Genomic DNA, 20887 nt, shown 5'->3' on the forward strand with positions numbered 1-20887 from the left:
CAGTCAACACAGTCCTGCCCTGTGTGCATGCCCCGACCTCCTGAAGTGGATCCAGTCTCTCCACAGCGGGAGCCCCACACACTCCACCACTGCCCCACACTCTCCACCTGCTCCTTGTGCACACCCTGCCCCACTGATGTCGGCTCACTTGCCAGGCTGCAGAGAATCCAGTCACCAATCTATGCAGGCCCACAAGTTGCCTGAGGGCTTGTTGTTGGGTGGGGCCAGTCTCTAGGGTGGGCTGCCTGCCCTGGCTGAGCTGGATTAAATCGGTGCTCTAGTGGGTGGGGCACACCCTGGGCTAGCAGGCCTCAGGGAGAACTCCAATGGCGTCTGTGTCAGCACTCCCACACCAGGCCACAACAATGGCCGCCGCCAATGTCCCAGTCCCTGGAGAGGTCTCACCTCTCACCGAGATGCACTCAGGGCCTATTAGGTGAGTCTCTTTTCACCGAAGCACTATGCACCTTTCTTTCTGGTGATTTTAGGTTGCTTTCTGAAACCGGTGAGTTTGCGCGTGGGCCCTTTAAGAGCCGGTTTTAATGTCTTTGTGAACCAGCTTTTCTGGGGGTACTCCTCAACGCTTTAGTAGCAGGCAAAGTCAGATATTATGCCACTCATCTCGATTGTGCTGGGTCCACAAATGCCCACAGCGGGGCTGCTCCCCGGCTCGGGCCCCGCTCCTCCAGGGAGGGCTGCATAGCTGTGGGTGGCTCCTGGGTGGCCGTGAGGTCCTGTGGCTTGTGAAGGCAGCGTTTTTTCTCTCCAGAAGGGAGTTTCTGCCTCTTCCACCTCAGCTAGGATTGTCTGTTGTTGCAGGAGTTCCTCTTATCCAGTTTTCAGTTCTGTCTCGGGGTAATTTTTCCACGAGTAGTTGTAAATTGACTGTGTCCGCAGGAGGAGGTGAGTTCAGAGTCTGCCTACGCTGCCATCTTGACTTCCTCTCTCTTTTCTTAATTTCTTACAGGTAGTTTGTTGTTAGTGTATAGAAATGCAACCGATTTTTGTATATTGGTTTTGTATCCTGCAACTTTACTGAATTCATTTATTAGTTCTAACATTTTTTTGGTGGAGTCTTTAGAGCTTTATATATATAAGATCATGTTTAGCTTGATTACAACAGATACCATAAAAATACAAAGGATCATAAGACACTACTATGAACAATTACATGCCAGCAAGTTGGATAATATGAAAGAAATGGATAAATTCCTAGAAACATACAAGCTACCAAGTCTGAATCATGAATAAACTGAAAATCTGAACATACCAATACCAAGTAGGGAGATTGATTCAGTAATCAAAAATCTCCCAAGAAAGAAAAGTCCAGGACTACATGGCTTCACTGGTGAGTTCTACCAAACATTTAAAGAAAAACTGATACCAATCCTTCTCAAACTCTTCCAAAAAATTGAAGATGAAGAAACACTGCCCAACTCATATTTTGAGGCTGAATTACCCTGATACCAAAGCCAGACAAGGATAAGAAAATTACTGGCCAATATCCCTGATGAACAATGATGCAAAAATCCTCCACAAAATATTAGCAAACTGAGTCAGTAGCACATTAAAAAGATCATACACCATGATCAAGTGGGATTTATTCCTGGGATGCAAGGATGGTCCTATATATGCAAATCAATAAATACGATACACCACATTAACAAAATGAAAGATAAAAAACATAATCATCTCAATAGATGCAGAAAAAGCATTTGATAAAATTGAACATCTGTTCATGATAAAGACTCTCAACAAATTAGGTATAGAAAGAACGTACCTCAACAAAATAAAGGCCATATATGACAAGCCCACAGTAACATCATACTGAATGGTATAAAGCTGAAAGCTTTTCCTTTAAGATCAGGAACAAGATAAGGGTGCCCACTCTTGCCACTTCTATTTGACATAGTTCTGGAAGTTCTAGTCAGAACAATCAGGCACGAAAAAGAAATAAAAAGCATCAAAATTGGAAAGGAAGAAGTAAAATATCCTCACATAAGATCAATAAATAATTCCTTTATTTTATGATATATCCTTCTTTTTTATCAAACTGTTGAATAAATCAGGTGTATTTCTGGGCTTTGAGTTCTGTTCATCTAACATAGGTGTTTAATTTTATATCTTACCTGCTCTTTAATCATTTCAGGTGATTAAAGCAGACATATGTAGCATTATGTTCCTCCTACTGGTAGACCTTTCTCCTGATCTGAACATCACATCATCCTTTTTTAAGAGAACTAGGGGGGCCGGTCCCATGGCATAGCGGTTAAGTGCGCGTGCTCTGCTGCTGGTGGCCCGGGGTTCGGATCCCAGGTGCGCACCGATGCACCCCTTGTCAAGACATGCTGTGGCAACGTCCCATATAAAGTGGAGGAAGATGGGCACGGATGTTAACCCAGGGCCAGTCTTCCTCAGCAAAAAGAGGAGGATTGACATAGATGTTAGCTCAGGGCTGATCTTCTTCACACACACACAAAAAAAAGACAACTAGGTTGTCCTTTAATAAAAAATCATATTAATATTTGAGCATGAAGCCAATCAGAAAATATAGAAAGGTAATAAGGGAAAATTTCAACCTCTCCGCATAAGTCCTACTCTCAGCATTACTCCCCAGAGTTACCCACTGATATTTCTTTGTGTGTCCTTTCAGAAAATGTCTATCCATGTGCAACCTTATGTATATGTATTCTTTTTACAAAGCAAAACTGGATTATTTCTTCATGCTTTTCTATACTGTGATTTTTTTCACTCAATAGTATGTGTATTTTATAGAATCTTGCATTTTATTAACTATAGATTTATTCCATTCTTCCTAGTAGCTGCATTGTATTCCATTGTATGGAAATAATGTCTAAAAAGTTTTTAGTAGTTATTTCATCTCAGTCTTCTTTTTATAAGTAAGCATGATTTTTTATGGATGCAGCATCTCCTGCAGTGGAAAGGGTATGGGCTTTGCCATCACACAGAATTACAATCTAACTTTGTTTAAATGGCTTGATTAAATCGGTTAAATCCTTGGAAAAACTAGTTAACATCTTTAAATCTCACTTTTCTCATCTGTGATATAAGTATAATACCTGTTTTTTTAGGCTGTTTGGAAGATTAAAGGAGGTGGTAAATTTTAAATGCCTGGTGTATAGTACAGAAAGAGAAGGAAGGCAAGAACTATATTTCAAAAAGCCTACTTTGTTGAAGTTCACTTGGATTATGGTTGGTTTTATAGAAGTCCTATTTTTGCCCCACTGAAATAATAGCTTCAGTGTACATGGCAAGACTTCCATGCTCCAAACAGGCTTAAGGAATCTTAAAGTTTTTTTTTTTTTTTTTTTATTGATGTTTTAATGGTTTCTAACATTGTGAAATTTTGGGTTGTACATTTTTGTTTGTCCATCACCCCATATATGACTCCCTTGACCCCTTGTGCCCACCCCCCACCCCCACTGCCCGGGTAACCACAGTCCAGTTTTCTCTGTCCATGTGTTGGTTTATATTCCACATATGAGTGAGATCATACAGTGTTTGTCTTTCTCTTTCTGGCTTATTTCACTTAACATAATACGCTCCAGGCCCATCCATGTTGTTGCAAATGGGACGATTTTGTCTTTTTTTATGGCTGAGTAGTATTCCATTGTATATATATACCACATTTTCTTAATCCAATCGTCAGTCGAGGGACACTTAGGTTGCTTCCACTTCTTGGCTATGGTGAATAATGCTGCAATGAACATAGGGGTGCATAAGCCTCTTTGGATTGTTGATTTCAGGTGCGTTGGATAGATTCCCAGTAGTGGGATGGCTGGATCATAGGGCATCTCTATTTTTAATTCTTTGAGGAATCACCATACTGTTTTCCATAGAGGCTGCACCAGTTTGCATTCCCACCAGCTGTGTATGAGGGTTCCTGTTTCTCCACATTCTAACGGGCGTGAGGTGGTATCTTAGTGTTGTTTTGATTTGCATTTCCCTGATGATTAGTGATGTTGAGCATCTTTTCATGTGCCTATTGGCCATCTGTATATCTTCCTTGGAGAAGTGTCTGTTCATTTCCTCTGCCCATTTTTTGATCGGGTTGTTTGTTTTTTTGTTGTTCAATTGTGTGAGTTCTTTATATATTATGGAGATCAACCCCTTGTCAGATGTATGTTTTGCAAATATTCTCTCCCAGCTGGTTGGTTGTTTGTTCATCTTGATTCTGGTTTCATTTGTCTTATGAAAGCTCTTTAATCTGATAAAGTCCCACTTGTTTATTTTTTCTTTAGTTTCCCTAGTCTGGGTAGGCATGTCATCCGAAAAGATTCCTTTAAACCCAATGTCAAATAGTGTGTTGCCTATATTTTCTTCTATGAGTTTTATAGTTTCAGGTCTCACCTTCAGGTCTTTGATCCATTTTGAGTTAATTTTTGTGAATGGCGATAGCACATGGTCCACTTTCATTCTTTTGCATGTGGCTGTCCAGTTTTCCCAACACCATTTGTTGAAGAGACTTTCCTTTCTCCATTGCATGTTCTTAGCACCTTTGTCGAAAATTAGCTGTCCGTATATGGGTGGTTTTATTTCTGGGCTTTCAATTCTGTTCCATTGATCTGTGTGTCTGTTTTTGTACCAGTACCATGCTGTTTTGATTACTATTGCTTTGTAGTATGTTTTGAAGCCAGGAATTGTGATGCCTCCTGCTTTGTTCTTTTTCTTTAGGATTTCTTTAGCTATTCGGGGTCTTTTGTTGCCCCATATAAATTTTAGTATTCTTTTTTCTATTTCTGTGAAGAATGTCATTGGGATTCTGATTGGGATTTCATTGAATCTGTAGATTGCTTTAGGTAATATAGACATTTTAACTATGTTTATTTTTCCAATCCACATGCATGGGATATCTTTCCATTTCTTTATGTCATCGTGGATTTCCCTCAATAATGTCTTGTAGTTCTCATTGTATAGGTCCTTCACCTCCTTGGTAAGATTTATTCCTAGGTATTTTATTCTTTTTGATGCAATTGTAAATGGTATTATCTTTTTGAGCTCTCTTTCTGTTAGTTCATTATTAGCATATAGAAATGCAACTGATTTTTGTAGATTGATTTTGTACCCTGCAACTTTGCTGTAGTTGTTGATTGTTTCTAACAGTTTTCCAACAGAGGAATCTTAAAGTTCTAATTGGCATCTCCTAGAGATAGTTTGTATGTGAGAAGTATATGTGAATATACTTGAATGTGGCATGTTTATTGACATAGTTCCATTTCGGTGTTGGAATTGGCTAGTAGTCTCATTTTAGTGTCTTTTAGTTTTCTGTATAATCCTGAATATTGGAAATTAATGAGTAGGAGGAGAAAGGCAGCAGGCTAGAAGCATATGGTGCCTACTGAGACCAAAGGAAATATAACTATGTGTATACTTGTTCCCTTCTCTGTGTCCCTTTGTTAGTGTATGTCTGGCTTTTGAGCAGTCTCTTATGACACAAGTCTGAAACACTCACAGAAAGATTACCACCTGGTTGTCTGTTAGGATTGTCTGTGTTCTGTACAAGGTTTCTGATAATTCACTGCTTTCTAAATTACAGACAGGAAGAGACACATGACTGAGATATAACAGAAATTGATGGTCCCCTGGACGTATGCTTGGCACAACCTGTAGGGACCATAAGTTCTCCTAAGTTTGAAACAAGGAAGTTTTGGGGATTTATAAATCAGGTACTAGAATCCTGAATAATGTTCTTGGCAGCAGAGCTTTTGTTCCGTGCCGTCCATCTAATGCACACTTTGGAGAACTTGAGCTGCTTTGTTAGTTCCCATATCAAAAAGGAAAATTTTACTATGTTAATGTTTATGAGCACTTGGGAATCTTAGGGCCCACCTAGCTCCTAGGTATAAAGATACTTTGGGGATATTGAGAACACTGGATGTACAAGGCCTTTGTGAGTCTCTTTCTTTGGTGTCTCTCCACCTGGGACCACAGCCTTGAGACACTATTTTATTTCTCTTCTCTTATTTATTCATTCAATCATTTATTTATTTATTTGGCAACACTTTTATGCTCACAATTGCAACCCAGTGTTTAGATCCAAGTTCCTGCCCTTGAAGCCTACACTTTAATGGGGGAAATTGGACAAATACAAAAGCTAAGCAACCAAAGTAATTTTAGAGAATGGTTAAGTATTATTTCAGGAAAATAAAATTGTGCAGTGGGATATAATATGATAGAATGGAGAGGTGCTTTAGCTAGGCTGTGCAAGGAAGTACTGTCTGAGGATCAGAGAGCTCATGATGGGATTGAGGCAACTATATGTAGATCTGGAGAGACGATCATTCAGGGGAGAATAGAGAGACCCAGAAAGGGCAATGGGGCTGGCATATTCCAGGAACAGCAATTGTCGCTGACAAAGCCAGTGTCTTCAGAGCAGAGTAGAAGATGGGAGAAGTGTGAGCCATGTATAATCAGACCGGTCGTTACATATTTGATTTTCTTTCCTGGTCTGCCTTGGAAAGAGTTTAACACTACTTGATTGCAATAGGAAACTATTAGAGTTTGTTTGTCTTTTACCAAAATAAATATACAGTCTGATTTTATATTGTGAGAAAATATTTTGACCTCTGTGTAGGGGACAAGAATGGATGCAGAGACCAGCTGGGGTGTTATTGTAGGAGACCTGGTGATGGAGGCTTAGACCAGGATTTTAGAAGCAGACTCACTGATAAGTATTGGATTCCAAATATATTTTGGAAGTCGAACCAATAAGAAACTTATTGATATATAGATATTAGATGTAGGGAAAAGACAGAGATTAAGGACTACTCCAAGATTTCTGGCCTAAGGTGGATGGAGGAGCCATTTGCTGAGTTAAGGAAGACTGAGAAACAGGAAAAAATAGAATATAAGAGTACTATTTTGGTCATATTTAATTTTAGATGCCTATTAGGCATCAGAACCTAGGATCAATAAGTCTGAAACTCAGGGATGAGGCCAGATCTGGGGATATTGATTTGAATTTTAATGCCAGATAATGGGTGAACTCTTCTAAGAAGCGAGTGGAAATACAGAAGAGAAGGAAACCAGGACAAGAGCCCTGGTTAATCTAACATTTAGAGGTCAGGCAGAGGAGGAGGAACTGAAAAGGAAAAGCTAGTAAGATAGGAGAACAGGAGAATTTGGCATCTCAAGAGCCTAGATAAAATAAATCTTTCAAGAAGGAGGAAGTACTTGTTTGTGTCATTGATGCTGCGACAAAAGCGCAACGGGAATAGATGGATTGACTGTTGAATTTTCAAGACAGAAGTCAATAGCAACCTTGATAAAAAGTGTTCAGCGGAATAATAAGTACAAAATCCTGATTAGAATAAGTTGAGGAGAGTATAAGTTTGAGAAGATGGAGACAAGAGGTCTATACAAGACTTTTGGAAACTTTTGCTGTCTAGGGGGAGTTTTTTTGAACCAAACTTCCAGTGCTCGCCTCTTGCCTCTATTAATCTACTGAGAATACAGTAAATGCGTGATTACTGACCCTTGTGGGACCAGTAGTTAATAGTCTAATTGGAGGAGTGAATTGAAGCAGGGAATTATGAATAGCTTATACTTTAAGTTAAAACATACATTAAGATTGATTCACCAATATTTTGATGTAGTGCCAAGGTTTTTCCTTGAGCATATTCAAGACTCAGGGTCACTGATTGGTGCTTCATGTTTTTATCCTATCAATCACACTAAAATGCATAATTTTTTATTTGTAGTATCAATTTTTTTAATGTAGAGTAAGAAGTTAAAAACTCCTCCAAAGAAATCTGAGTATAGAATTCTTCTAGATTTTTATGATTTTCCATCTTAAAGTTGTTTCACTCAATCTAATTGTTACAACATTCTTTTTTTTCTTAATAGACTCTCCCTTATCAAGTCTTCCCTAAGTATCCAAATTACTCTTCATAGAATTGACGTCTCATTTTACATTCCTATTCTATTAATAAACGTATGTAACCTATTTTTATTGAGCTGTTGGAGCAGATGTACCAGGTACACTAGCCACAAGCACTCAGCGTGCTAAGAGCATCAGCAAGTTGGTCTTGCAAGCGGAGAACATTGGTTAATCTAGGGGTTAGATTTTATTTTATTTTATTTTATTTAAGAGAGTATCTTGTATATGGTCGTTGGATTGTGCCTTTAAATTGAAGAATTTGGATATATTAAAGAATGTAAGGATTTGGATTTCTACTAAAAATCTTTGTGGTTTCATGTATGTAAATTTCATGTGTTTGTGAAAGAATGGCAACATTAAAAACAATTAATGTTTGAGGAATGATAATAACTATATTTTTGTTCTCATTCTTTATTGAGAGTCGTATTGCATACATAGAAAAATAAATAAAACATGCATATACAGTTTAAATAATAATTGTAAAATGAACTCATGTAACCAATGCCAAGGTCAAGAAACGCAACGTTGCCAAAACCCAGGAGACTCCCATGGACCTCTTTCTAACCTGACTTTTGTAATGACCATTTCTCTGTTTACCACCTGTGTATTTATCCTCCAAATAATGTACTGTGTTTGAACTTTATGTAAATGGATCATGCCATTTGTATTCTTTTCTTTTTTTCTTAATTTGCTCACATTATAATTTTGAGATTCATCAATTTGCTGCTAGCTCTAGTTCATTCATTTTCATTACTGTATGGTATCCCATTGTATAAATATACCATAATTTATTTGTCCATTCTATTATTGATAGATATTTGTAGATTTAATAGTCTAGGTTATCTGCAAATAGTCTAGGGATATCTACAAATATATATTTGTAGATATATTTGTATATATCTACAAATATATATTTGTAGACATAATAGCCTAGGTTTAGACTATTAGACTATTTAGACTATTATAAACAATGCTGCTATACACATTCTTTTTTTTTTTTTTTTTTTTTTTTGTGAGGAGATCAGCCCTGAGCTAACATCCGCCAATCCTCCTCTTTTTTTTTTTTTTTTTTTTTTCGCTGAGGAAGACGGCCCTGGGCTAACATCTGTGCCCATCTTCCTCCACTTTATATGGGACGCCGCCACAACATGGCTTACCAAGCAGTGCGTCGGTGCGCGCCCGGGATCCGAACCAGCGAACCCCGGGCCGCCGCAGCGGAGCGCGCGCACTTAACCGCTTGCGCCACCGGGCCGGCCCCTATACACATTCTTATATGTATATCTTGGTGCATGTTTATTTGAGTTGCTATAAGGCTGCACTGTCAACTATGGAAAGCACTAGATAGTGACGACTTAAATTTAAATTAGTTAAGATTAAATAAAATTAAAAATTCAGTCCCTCAATAGTGTTAGCCATATTTCAAGTGTTTAATAGCTACATGTGACTACCAGCAATAGTATTGGACAGCACCAATTATAAAACATTTCCATCACTCCAGAAAGTTCTGTTGGGCAGGCCCACTCTAGGGTCCATACCTAGGAGTGGAATTGTTAGGACCTGGGATAGACATATCTTCAACCTTACCAGATAATGCCAAACTGTTTTTCAAACTGGTTTATATTCCACTTAACAGCACATGAAAATCCCACTGCTAACTCTTCTACGTCCTCAGCAACACACGGCTTAGGTATTGCATTAGTCTGCTAGGGCTGCTGTAACAAAGTACCTCAAACTGGGTGGCTTAAACAACAGAAAGTTATTGTCTTACAGATCTGGAGGCTAGAAGTCAGATCAAATTGTCAGCAGGCTTGGTTCCTTTCAAGGCTGTGAGGGAAGGATCTGTTCCAGGCTTCTCTCCTTGGCTTGTGGATGACCGTCTTCTCCCAGTATGTGTCTCTGGGTCCAAATTTACCATTTTTATAAGGACATCAGTCATATCAGATGAAAGCCCACCGTAATGCCTCATTTTAACTTGATTACCTTTGTAAAGACTCTGTTTCCAAATAAAGTCACATTCTGAGGTATGAGGGGTTAGAACTTCAACATTTGAATTTGGAGGAGAGGGGCACAATTCAGCCCATAACAGATATTTTAGATGTCTTAATATTTGCAAATCTGGTAGAAGTGAAATGGTATTGAATTGTAATTTAATTTTATCTCCCTTGATGACTACAGAGGTTGAGCGCATTTTTTCATGTATCTATTGCCTGTTTGGTAATCCTCTTTTTTTTAAGTACCTGGTCAAGGTTTTTACCCTTTTTTTCTATTAGGCTGCCTACTTTTTCCATATTGCTTAATGGGAGTTCTTTTACTATTCTGGGCACTAGTGCTTTTTTGATTATAGATGTTCCAGTTATGTTCACCTACTCTGTAGCTGGCTTTTACTTATTTTTTTAAATAAAAATAAGTTCTTAGGGGGCCAGCCCCGTGGCTAAGTGGTTAAAGTTCTGCGCGCTCCACTTTGGCGGTGCAGGATTTGCAGGTTTGGGTCCCGGGCGAGGACCTGCTCCACTCATCAGCCATGCTGTGGAGGCATCCCACATACAAAATAGAGGAAGATTGGCACAGATGTTAGCTCAGGGCTAATCTTCCTCAAGCAAAAAAAGAGTAAAGATTGGGAACGGATGTTAGCCCAGGGCAAATCTTCCTCATCAAAATAAATAAATAAGTTCTTAAATTTAACCTATCTTGTTTAGTAAAAATTTCATTTATGATTGGTAGTTTTTGTGTCTGGTTAAGAAATCCTTCCTTACCCTGAGGTTATGAACATTTTTTTCCTTCCAAAATCCTTTTAGTTTTGTTTCTCTCATTTAGGTCATTTTTCTACCAAAGATTGCTTTTTGTTTATGTTAGGTAGGGGTAAAATTTTTTTTTTCAATAAAGAAAACCAATTTTCTCAGCATCACTTATTGAAAATTCTGTTCTTTCTCCAAAAATCTGTGCTATTATCCCTGCTATATAAAAAACGTCCACAGGTCTGTTTATACTACTTTATTTTGTTCTTTTGGTCTGTTTTTATACTACTATATCCATATTACACTTTATTTCAAAAGCCTTGCAATAAGTATTATCTGAAAGGGTAAGTCTTTCTAACTTGTTCTTTTTCTTCAAGAGTTTCTCAGCTACGATTGGCTCTTTGCATTTCCTAGTTTTTTATAGCTATATTTTGTCAGACTAAGTTCCCTTCTATTCCTGGTTTGCTAAGAGAGTTTGCCTTTTTTTTTTTTTCAGTCATAAATAGAAGTTGAATTTTATCAAAAACTTTTCCTGCAGCTGCACTTTACTTTTTTGAAAATCCCAAATGATGTGCTAGATGCTTTATATACGTCATGTCTAATCCTCACATGAGTTTTGCAAAGTATTACTCTTCCCATCTTGTAAATGAAAAAACCAAAGCTCAGAAAGGCTAAGTAGCTTGCCCACAATTTTAGATACTAAGCAAAAGAGCAAGGGTTCAAATTCAGGTTTCTCTGGCCACTTCATTCACTCATTCATTAATTTGTGCATGTATTAATTCAATAAGTTGTTACTGAGGAACCTCTATGTTTCCTTGAAATCTTTGAGGTTGCTACCTTTATCTCCTTATCACCTGAGTCTGAGTATAAAGAGTTCTAAAATGTGATGCTAAATCCATCACTTTTCTATTTCCTGTTGAACTCAATTTATCTTCACTTTCTCCTCTTTTTTATTGCCCTATTCATAGAATCCAACAAGCTGATAGTCACAGGCAAACAAATAAACGGAGGGCCCATCTGTGTGAAAACTGGGTGGCACTAGGCATGCTACAAGGGAAAATGGATCAGATAAAATTGATGCCTATATTTAGTAGCTGATGTAAAAAATAAAGTCCATCTCAGTAGAATAAGGCAAATGGAGAGATGTAGTAGTTAAGGGAAGAAAAAAATGATAAAAGCCTCCATTATCTACTTAAACATTATTTTAAGTAATGGTGAAAAATTTATAACATGTTAGCTAAACTATAAGAAATGTACTGGGGCTGAATGAGTGCTGAATGAATAAGCTGGATGAGTCCTTTATCCAGCTGCTTGGTTTTCATCATCAGACTCTGTGGTATGATTAACAGAGTGTTGGTTTAGCAGTCAAAAGACTCAGGCGTACTATTAGACACTACATCTCAAGAAAGATATTTTATAGATTATAAATCAGAGACCACTATGCCTTTTAAACATATCAATTTTGTTTTTTTCAAATATGGTGGCAATATTGCGGGTACTTATACATGATGTGTATGTGTATAAAGACTAGTACGGACCTATGTCTCATTTAGAATCATAACTCTTATAGGAATCACATACTTAAAAGGTCTAGCTGATCTTCCTGAATCAAACCCCATGAATTCCTAAGATGCTATTTGATAGGACGGACTTTCTATAGACAGCAGATTACTGGTGCCCTCACTCCATTCCTTGAGAAGTTCAAAAAGTATCAAGTAATTTGAAGATCACTAGGCAAATATCTGCTTTCCATATTACTTTATGGCATTGGACATTGATGTGTGGGGTCTAGATAAGCTAATAATTTGACTTTCCATCAAATATATCTCTTAAGTCTAAATATGTCATTTATTGAAAATAACTGTGTATGGTTCATTGGATATGAGTTAATTTACAGCAAGATTTGAACAAAGTGAATTCCCACAGCATTTTATAGGATCTCAGTGATTTAGTTGGCATCAAATCTAAATTTTGAAAAACTTTTATTGAGTTATAAATTACATACAATAAAATTCACCCTTCTTAAGCATACAGTTCAGCAAGTTTTGGCAAATGTATGTAGTCATGAAACCACCACCAAAATCAATATATAGAACACTTTGTCACCCCCAAATTTCTCACTTATGTCTTGGCAGGAACTTCCCTCTCTTGATCCCACTCCCTGTAACCACTGACCTATTTTTAGTCCCTATAATTTTGCCTTTTCTAGAATGTCACACAAATGGAATCACACATATGTTTTGTTTCTGGCTTCTTTAGCTCAGCAGAATGTTTTTGAGGTATATCCATGTTATTGCATGTCTCAATAGCTCATTCATTTTTATTGATGAGCAGTATTTCATTGGGTGGATATGCCATAATTTGTTTGTTCATTCACCAGTTAATGGACATTTGAACTGCTCCAGGTTTTTTTGATTATGAGTGAAGTTGCTATGGACATTTGCATATAGATATTTGTGTAAATATATGCTTTCATTTATCTTGGAGTAGGCTTGCTGGGTCATAGGGTACATGGAGGTTTAACTTTACAAGAAACTGCCAAAGTGCTTTTCAAAGTGGCTGTATCGTTTTACATTCCTAGCAGCAATGTGTGAATTCCAGATCCTCCACACTCTTGACAAACCTGGTATTGTCAATCCTTTTAATTATCCATTTGATGATTAATTAGGTTGAGCTTCTTTTCAGGTGCCTATTGGCCATTTGTATATTTACTTTGTTGATGTATCTTTTAAATCTTTTGTCCATTTTTTTGGATTGTTTGTCTTATTGAGTTGCAAGAGTTCTTTATATATTCTGTATACAAGGTCTTTATCACGTATGTGTTTTGGAAATATTTTCTGCCTGTCTGTCGTTTGTCTTTCCATTTTATGTGTGTCTATCAAAGAGCAAAAGTTTTTAATTTTGATGAAGTATAGTTTATCAATGTTTTAATGGTTTCAGGCTATCTAAGAAATCTTTGTCTAATCTAAAGTCACGAAGATTTTCTCATATGTTTTCTTCTAAATGTTTTCTTCTCATCTGTTTATCTCTTATGTTGAGGTCTAACGTCCATAGCATGTTATTCTATTTAGGATCATCTTTCATTTCCTTTTTCTAATCATTTATAATTATACATATATCACATTCACTAAGCGTAATGGTAGCTTATATAAATCTAGCTATAGAGACTTGTTCAAAATTTGTTAAACACTTTATTTACTGGCCTCAATAGCAAAATATTTTTACTTTTTGTGTGTGTGTGTGTGTGTGTGGAAGATCAGCCCTGAGCTAACATCTGCCAATCCTCCTCTTTTTTTTCTGCTGAGGAAGACGGGCCCTGAGCTAACATCCGTGCCTATCTTCCTCCACTTTCTATAGGACGCTGCCACAGCATGGCTTGCCAAGCGGTGCATCAGTGCGCGCCCGGGATCTGAACCGGCGAACCCCGGGCCGCTGCAGCGGAGCGCACGCACTTAACCACTTGCGCCACTGGACCGGCCCCAAATATTTTTACTTTTTAGTAGACACTATTCTCTCTTTAGTTTTGTTTTGTGCTTTTCTGAGTAGTGTGACTTTTTAGGACTCATAATAAAGGATTTAAATTTTAGATAATGAAGCACTCACTCAAGGTAAAACTCATGATTACAGGCATCATTTGGTTTGTGAATATCAGCTGGGTTTCACTGTCGACTTTAGTAGTGATTATCAGCCGGTTGAAATCAGTATTTACACAAGACAAACTTGCAAAACTACCCAACAGACTAGATCTGTCTCAGTAAGAAGAGTTTTTAGGTTTTCATTTAAGGGCACTATCTTCATCAATGGAACTGTATACAGTGACCAATTTACATTTTTTCAGTCATAAGGAGTTAATTGGCACCCTATTTATGATTGATTCCAGTATTAATTTATTACCTATTAAATGAGTGCCCCAGGCAGGCGCCCAACAGATTCTGCACTTCTATTTGACTTTGTATCCCAGCTGATTGTGTCCTTGAATTACGATAGTCAAGACATTAGAGACCAAGACACTAGACACTAGAGACAATCAATAAACTAGATAAAATAATGGTTCGAATTTCAGTTCTTTTAAGAGTTTATTTAGGGATCTGTCTTCTTTTCCAATAGAGCATCCATCGACCAGTCTACCAGTAACATTTTAGACTTGACGATTGCTGATCTCAATCTGAATTGTCCAAGAGTTGCCTGATATTTCCAGATAGTCCAGACTTCCACACTTGGTATATTTTTCAAGATAATAGAAACTACGTGAGTGGTTCCTAGTTGGAGGAGTTCTGCTTAAGGTCCTCCCTGTAGGCCATTTGAGAACACATTGTCGTTAACAATGCTAAACATGCATGTATGTTAACACGCTCTGAACTTTAGTTCTTAAATTATTGAGAATAGTGATAGGATAATGCTGGTTTTCTCCAGCACTGAATGGCAATTGGAAAAGGCATTCTCCAGCCCAACATCCTCCAAGGTGTTTCACAGTCCTTGGCAAAAGCAGGCATAAGTGGAGCCCCTAATCAGAAATTGCGCGTGAAGAATTCCCTCATCATATTCCATCCATTCAGCCCGCCTCTGGCCTAAGCTTTCTGTCTTGTATAGATTATGAGAAACACAGTTACTTTTACATATGGCAACACAGTTAAACAAGATTGAATTCCAATATACTCCAAACATATATGATAAATGCGGGCATTTAACACTATATAAGCCTGGGAAAAATGCATATGATAAAAAATTTTTAAAAAAATATGTACTGTGAAGAATACTACATCTTTCCTTTCTTTCATGTATTTAAGAATAATGAAAATTAAAAAGATAACTGCTTTGAGTACCTAAATCTACTTAGTTCTCAAACTATTCCTCAGACTCTGCATTGTTTTTGTTTCCTCATCTGCTCTTGATCTGCTCATACCCTTTACACAGCAGCTGGAGAGCAGAGGCCTTAGGCAGTCTTATATGTGCCTACCCCATGGTGTTGCCTCATTTCCACTGCTGATAATTGTTTCAGCATTTCTTAGAAAATAGAAAGTTTTACGCATATGCATTGCTCAGTGCTAAGAGAAACTAAAGAAGTTTTGAATAACTTTTTGATCTTCTTGTATAACTCACTCAATTCCTTGCTATATTTTGACATAACTGGAGGCTTAAAAAATGATTTAGCATTTCAAATTTATAATTAATCACAGAACAAAAATAAATGATCCCATTGAAACTTCCATGATTGACTCCGAATGGCTGTTGCCTTCACCACCTGCCAATTTCTCAGCATTGATGCACCTAGTCTGTAATATATAGGTGGACCTCACTTCGCAAACACCCCAAATTCATAAAATGGGTAGCTTAGGACATAGTTAAATATATTCTTAAGTGACTCTTTCTACGGAGAAACTTCTTACTAAATTTCTTTGTAAGAGGAGCTGCCCTTGGGTGATTGAAATATGGCCTAATTTTTAAGAATAATATATACAAGCCATTTTTCAAAAGTATGTCTAGATTAGGCTCAGGATTCTGGGAAGATAGTGACAGCAGAGCCATAGTTTTTTAAAAAATTCTTTTTATTGAGGTAACCTGTTTATAAAATTATGTAAATTTCAGGTGTACATCATTGTATTTCGATTTCTGTGAAGACTGAATGTTGTTTACCACCCAAAGTCTGATTTCCATCCCTCACCATACACATGTGCCCTTTTACCTCTTTCTCACTCCCTCCTCCCCCCTTCCCCTCTGGTAACCACCAATCTATTCTCTGTGTCTTTGTGTTTGTTTGTTTTTGCTGTTGTTGTTGTTTTACCTTCTGCATATGAGTGAAATCATATGGTATTTGGCTTTCTCCATTTGACTTATTTTGCTTAGCATAATGCCCTCAAGGTCCATCCATGTTATCGCAAATGGCAAGATTTCAGTTTTTTTATGGCTGAGTTGTATTCCATTGTGTATATCTATCACATCTTCTTTATCCATTTATCCGTGGATGGGCACTTATGTTATTTCCAAACCTTGGCTATTGTGAATAACGCTGCAATGAACACAGGGGTGTATGTATCTTTACTCATTCGTGTTTTCATGTGCTTTGGATAAATACCCAGAAGTGGAATAGCTAGATCATATGGTAGTTCTATTCTTAATTTTTTGAGGAATCTCCATACTGTTTTCCATAGTGGCTGCACCAGTTTGCACTCCCACCAGCAGTGTATGAGAGTTCCCTTTTCTCCACATCCTCTCCAATACTTGTTATTTCTTGTCTTGTTAATTTTAGCCATTCTGACGGGCATGAGGTGATATCTCATAGTGGTTTTGATTTGCATTTCCTTAATAATTAGTGATGTTGAACATCTTTTTATTTGCCTGTTAGCCATCTGTATATCTTATTTGGAAAAATGTCTGTTCAGATCCTCTGTCCATTTTTTACTTGGGTTGTTTTTTTGTTGTTGTTGAGTTGTATGAGTTCTTTGTGTATTTTGGATATTAACCCCTCATTGAATATGTGATTTGCAAATATCTTCTCCCAATTGTTAGATTGTCTTTTTGTTTTGTTGATGGTCTCCTTTGCTGTGCAGAAGCTGTTTAGTTTGATGCAGTCCCATTCGTTTATTTTTTCTATTGTTTCCCTTGCCTGGGATGACATGATATTCAAAAAGATACTGCTAAGGCCGATGTTGAAGAGCATACTGCCTGTGTTTTCTTCTAGGAGTGTTATGGTTTCAGGTCTTACATTCAAGTCTTTAGTCCATGTCAAGTTAATTGTTGTGTATGGCGTAAGATAATGGTCTAACTTTCATTTTTTTTTTTTTTTTGCATGTGGCTGTCCAGTTTTCCCAACACCATGTATTAAAGAGACTTTCCTTTCTCCATGTTATGTTCTTGGCTCCTGTGTCAACAATTAGCTGTCCATAGATGTGTGGGTTTATTTCTGGGCTTTCAATTCTGTTCCATTGATCTGTGTGTCTGTTGTGTGCCAGTACCTTTCTGTATTGATTACTATATCTTTGTAGTATATTTTCAAATCCGGGAGTGTGATACCTCCAGCTTTGTTCTTTTTTCTCAGATTGCTTTGGCTATTCAGGGACTTTTGTTGTTTCATATAAATTTTAGGATTCTTTGTTCTGTTTCTGTGAAAAATGTCATTGGGACTTTGATAGGGATTTTCTTGACTCTGTAGATTGGTTTAGGAAGTATGGACATTTTAACTATGTTAATTCTTCCAATCCATGAACACAGAATATCTTGCCATTTCTTTGTGTCTTTTTCAATTTCTTTCAACAGCATTTTAAAGTATACAGGTCTTTCACCTCTTTGGTTGAATTTATTCCTAGGTATTTGCAGCATAGTTTTTAAATGTCTTAAAATTCCCACATATAAACAACCAAGGCAACTATTTATCAAAACCAAAAACATATGGACAACATTTACAACAAAATTGGTGACAAAAGTATTTCCAAAAATATCAAAAATGCAGGCTGATGGAATAAACCAGAAACAGCACAGACCTGTTGGTATCAGCGTCTATACTGCAGAAAGCAGAGGACCGTTCAATGTGGCATCTGAGAAGCTGAGAATAAGTTAGCTCACAACAGCCAATAGGTATTTACTGGAAGTCCGGCCAATTTGAGAACAGCAGCGGAAACTGAGAGGGTTTTGCTCATTTAAGTAGCAGAGTGCAAGGGACATAAGGTAAATCCTAAACACAAGAGCAGTCTACCCCCTGTGAAATCTCAAAACTGAGCCTTTAGAGCTCTTTTCTGGGACAAGACCTCACAGAGAAGTGTGGAGTCAAAATTGGGCATGGTAAGGATGACAAAGAGAAAGGAAAAAGAAGGTTCAAATAAAAGTGATGGAGCCGTGAAAAGACATGGAGGAATCTTAATGCATATTACCAGGTGAAAGAAGCCAATCTGAAAAGGCTACATACTGTATGATTCCAGCTATATGACATTCTGGAAAAGGTAAAACTATGGAGACAGTAAAAAAGATCAGTGGTTGCCAGGGGCTAGGGAGTAGAGAGGGATTAATAGGTAGTGAAACTGCTCAGTATGATATTATAATGATGGATACATGTCATTATTCATTTGTCTATTCTTGTAGAATGTACAATACCAAGAGTGAACCGTAATGTAAACTACGGTCTTTGGGTGATAATAATGTGTCAATGTAGGTTCGTTTATTGTAAGAAATGTACCATTCTGGTGGGGGATGTTGATAATAGAGGAGGCTATGCATGACTGGGGCCAGGGGGTATTTGGGACATCTCTGTACTTTTTGCTCAATTTTTCTGTGAACCTAAAACTGTTCTAAAAAATAGTCCATTGAGAAAAAGTGGGTGTGTTTCTTTTCAATTACTACTGTAAAACATTGCTAAAAATTTAGTAACTTAAAACAACATAAATATATTATTTTGCATTTCTGCTAGTCAGAATTCTGAATGGTCTCAGCTAGTTCTCTGTTCAGAGTCTGAAACCAAGGTATCAGCTGACTGGGCTCTTATTGGAAGATTCTAGGAAGAATCCACTTCCATGTTCATTCAGGTTGATGGCAGAGCTCAGTGCCATGTGGTTGTAGGACTGAGGTCTCCATTTCCATGCATCTGTTTTGAGGCTCATTCTCAGCTGCTAGAGCCTGCTAGCATTCTCTGGTTCATGGCCCTCTTCATCTTCAAGGCCAGCAGCAGTGGCCTTCTCATGTGGGTCAAGACCTTTTCATGTCTCGAATCTCTCTGTTCTCCACCTCTGCCTCATCTCTCCTGCCTCCAGCTAGAGAAAATTCTCTGCTTTTAAGGGCTCATGTGATTAGATTGGGCTTACATGAATAATCCAGGGTATCTCCCTGAGTTTTATATTATGGTGCTTAACCTGATTACATCTGCAGAGTCTCTTTTACTATGTAACATACACATTTACAAGTTCCAGAAATTAGGGCGCAGACATCTTTGGGGAACCATTTGGCCTACCCCACTGGGGGAGGGGCACAGAGCCTGGAAATCTCAGGAAGCAAGTTGCTTAAAAAAACGACAGAAGAGGGAGCTCTGTGATGTTAGAAAAGTTACTCTGAACTGTGGCTCCTTCTGAAAGTTCAAAGGAACTAATTTCACATAAAAATAGGCAACAGAAAAGTATACACATAGCCTTTTATACCAAAAATAAGTGAAAAGACAAAAATATGATACAAGATATGAAAGAACAATATTCATCAGAATAAGAAAAATTCAGAAAGGAGGTAACAGAACTGGGATATTAGAAATAAAAGAAAAAATTCAACACAGGAAAGAATAAATACAACAGAAAAGGCTTTAAGAGAAACAGAAGACAGAAAAGGACAACATAGTAAATATTTAAAAATTAAGAAATTTAAAGAAGGATTAGAGAGAAAGTTAAAAACATTGAGACTAGGCAATGAAAATTCAACATAAAGGTGATAGAGATCTCTGGAAAAAATTAAAAACAAAGCAAAGAAACAGACAAAAAACACTAACAACAGTAACTCAAGAAAACCTTTGTTTCTTGACAAAAATATGTATATATTTGAAATTATATATTGATGGCACACTGAGTACCTAAGAAAATCAACCCAGAATTACCCAAATCAAGATATATTCTAGTAAAATTACTGCCCTTTAAAGAAAAAACTAATTTGGCATCTAGGCAAAACCAGGAAGTGATTTATAAGGGAAAGAAAGTTAGATTATCATCAGACTTTTTTTGACAGTGATATTTTATGCTTGTAGAAAGTGGAGTAACATATTTAAGATACTCAAAGAAAGAAATGTTAACCAAGGATTTTATTTTCAGCAAACTGACCTTCAAATATAAAGGGTATAGACAAACTATGAACAACATACAAGAACTCAGGAAATAGTTCCCAAGATTCCTTCCTGAAGAAGATTCTAGAGAGTGTTCTCCTGACTACCGAAATGACTAGAGAAACATCAACATAATGCTATGTGGTAACATTAAATGTATAGTTACTTATAGAACACAGACTAAGTGATATTGAAGGGGGGAGAGTATAGTATGTAAGGGCTATATGCTCAGAAAGAATATAGTCCAACTACCAAAAACTAGAGCGAGAATGTAAAGCACATAAGCAAAAAAAAAGAGAGAAAAAAAATTAATTCATTCCCAGTAATTATGTAGGTGATAATAGTATTAGTATTGTTATTCTGAGGCTGTTACATATGTAATGTGGGATAAAAAGTAAATAAATATATATGGGACATTCTGTCATCCCTTGTATCCTTGAGACATAGAATTGTTGGTGTAGATGAAAA

The 20887-nt window shown here is 37.2% G+C and overlaps 1 protein-coding gene across 1 annotated transcript in view; it reads left to right on the top strand.

Annotated features, from left to right (window-relative positions):
• The first annotated feature begins 300 nt into the window (after nucleotides 1–300).
• TRPC6 (transient receptor potential cation channel subfamily C member 6) overlaps nucleotides 301–20887 on the top strand; it is an 87781-nt gene continuing 67194 nt past the window's right edge. Inside the window, exon 1 of the mRNA XM_058545351.1 lies at nucleotides 301–436. Coding sequence (XP_058401334.1) covers nucleotides 327–436 — 110 coding nt within the window. The 5' untranslated portion in view covers nucleotides 301–326. The remainder of the gene's footprint in view (nucleotides 437–20887) is intronic.

Source organism: Diceros bicornis, chromosome 7, assembly GCF_020826845.1.
Source record: "Diceros bicornis minor isolate mBicDic1 chromosome 7, mDicBic1.mat.cur, whole genome shotgun sequence".
NCBI lineage: Eukaryota > Metazoa > Chordata > Mammalia > Perissodactyla > Rhinocerotidae > Diceros > Diceros bicornis.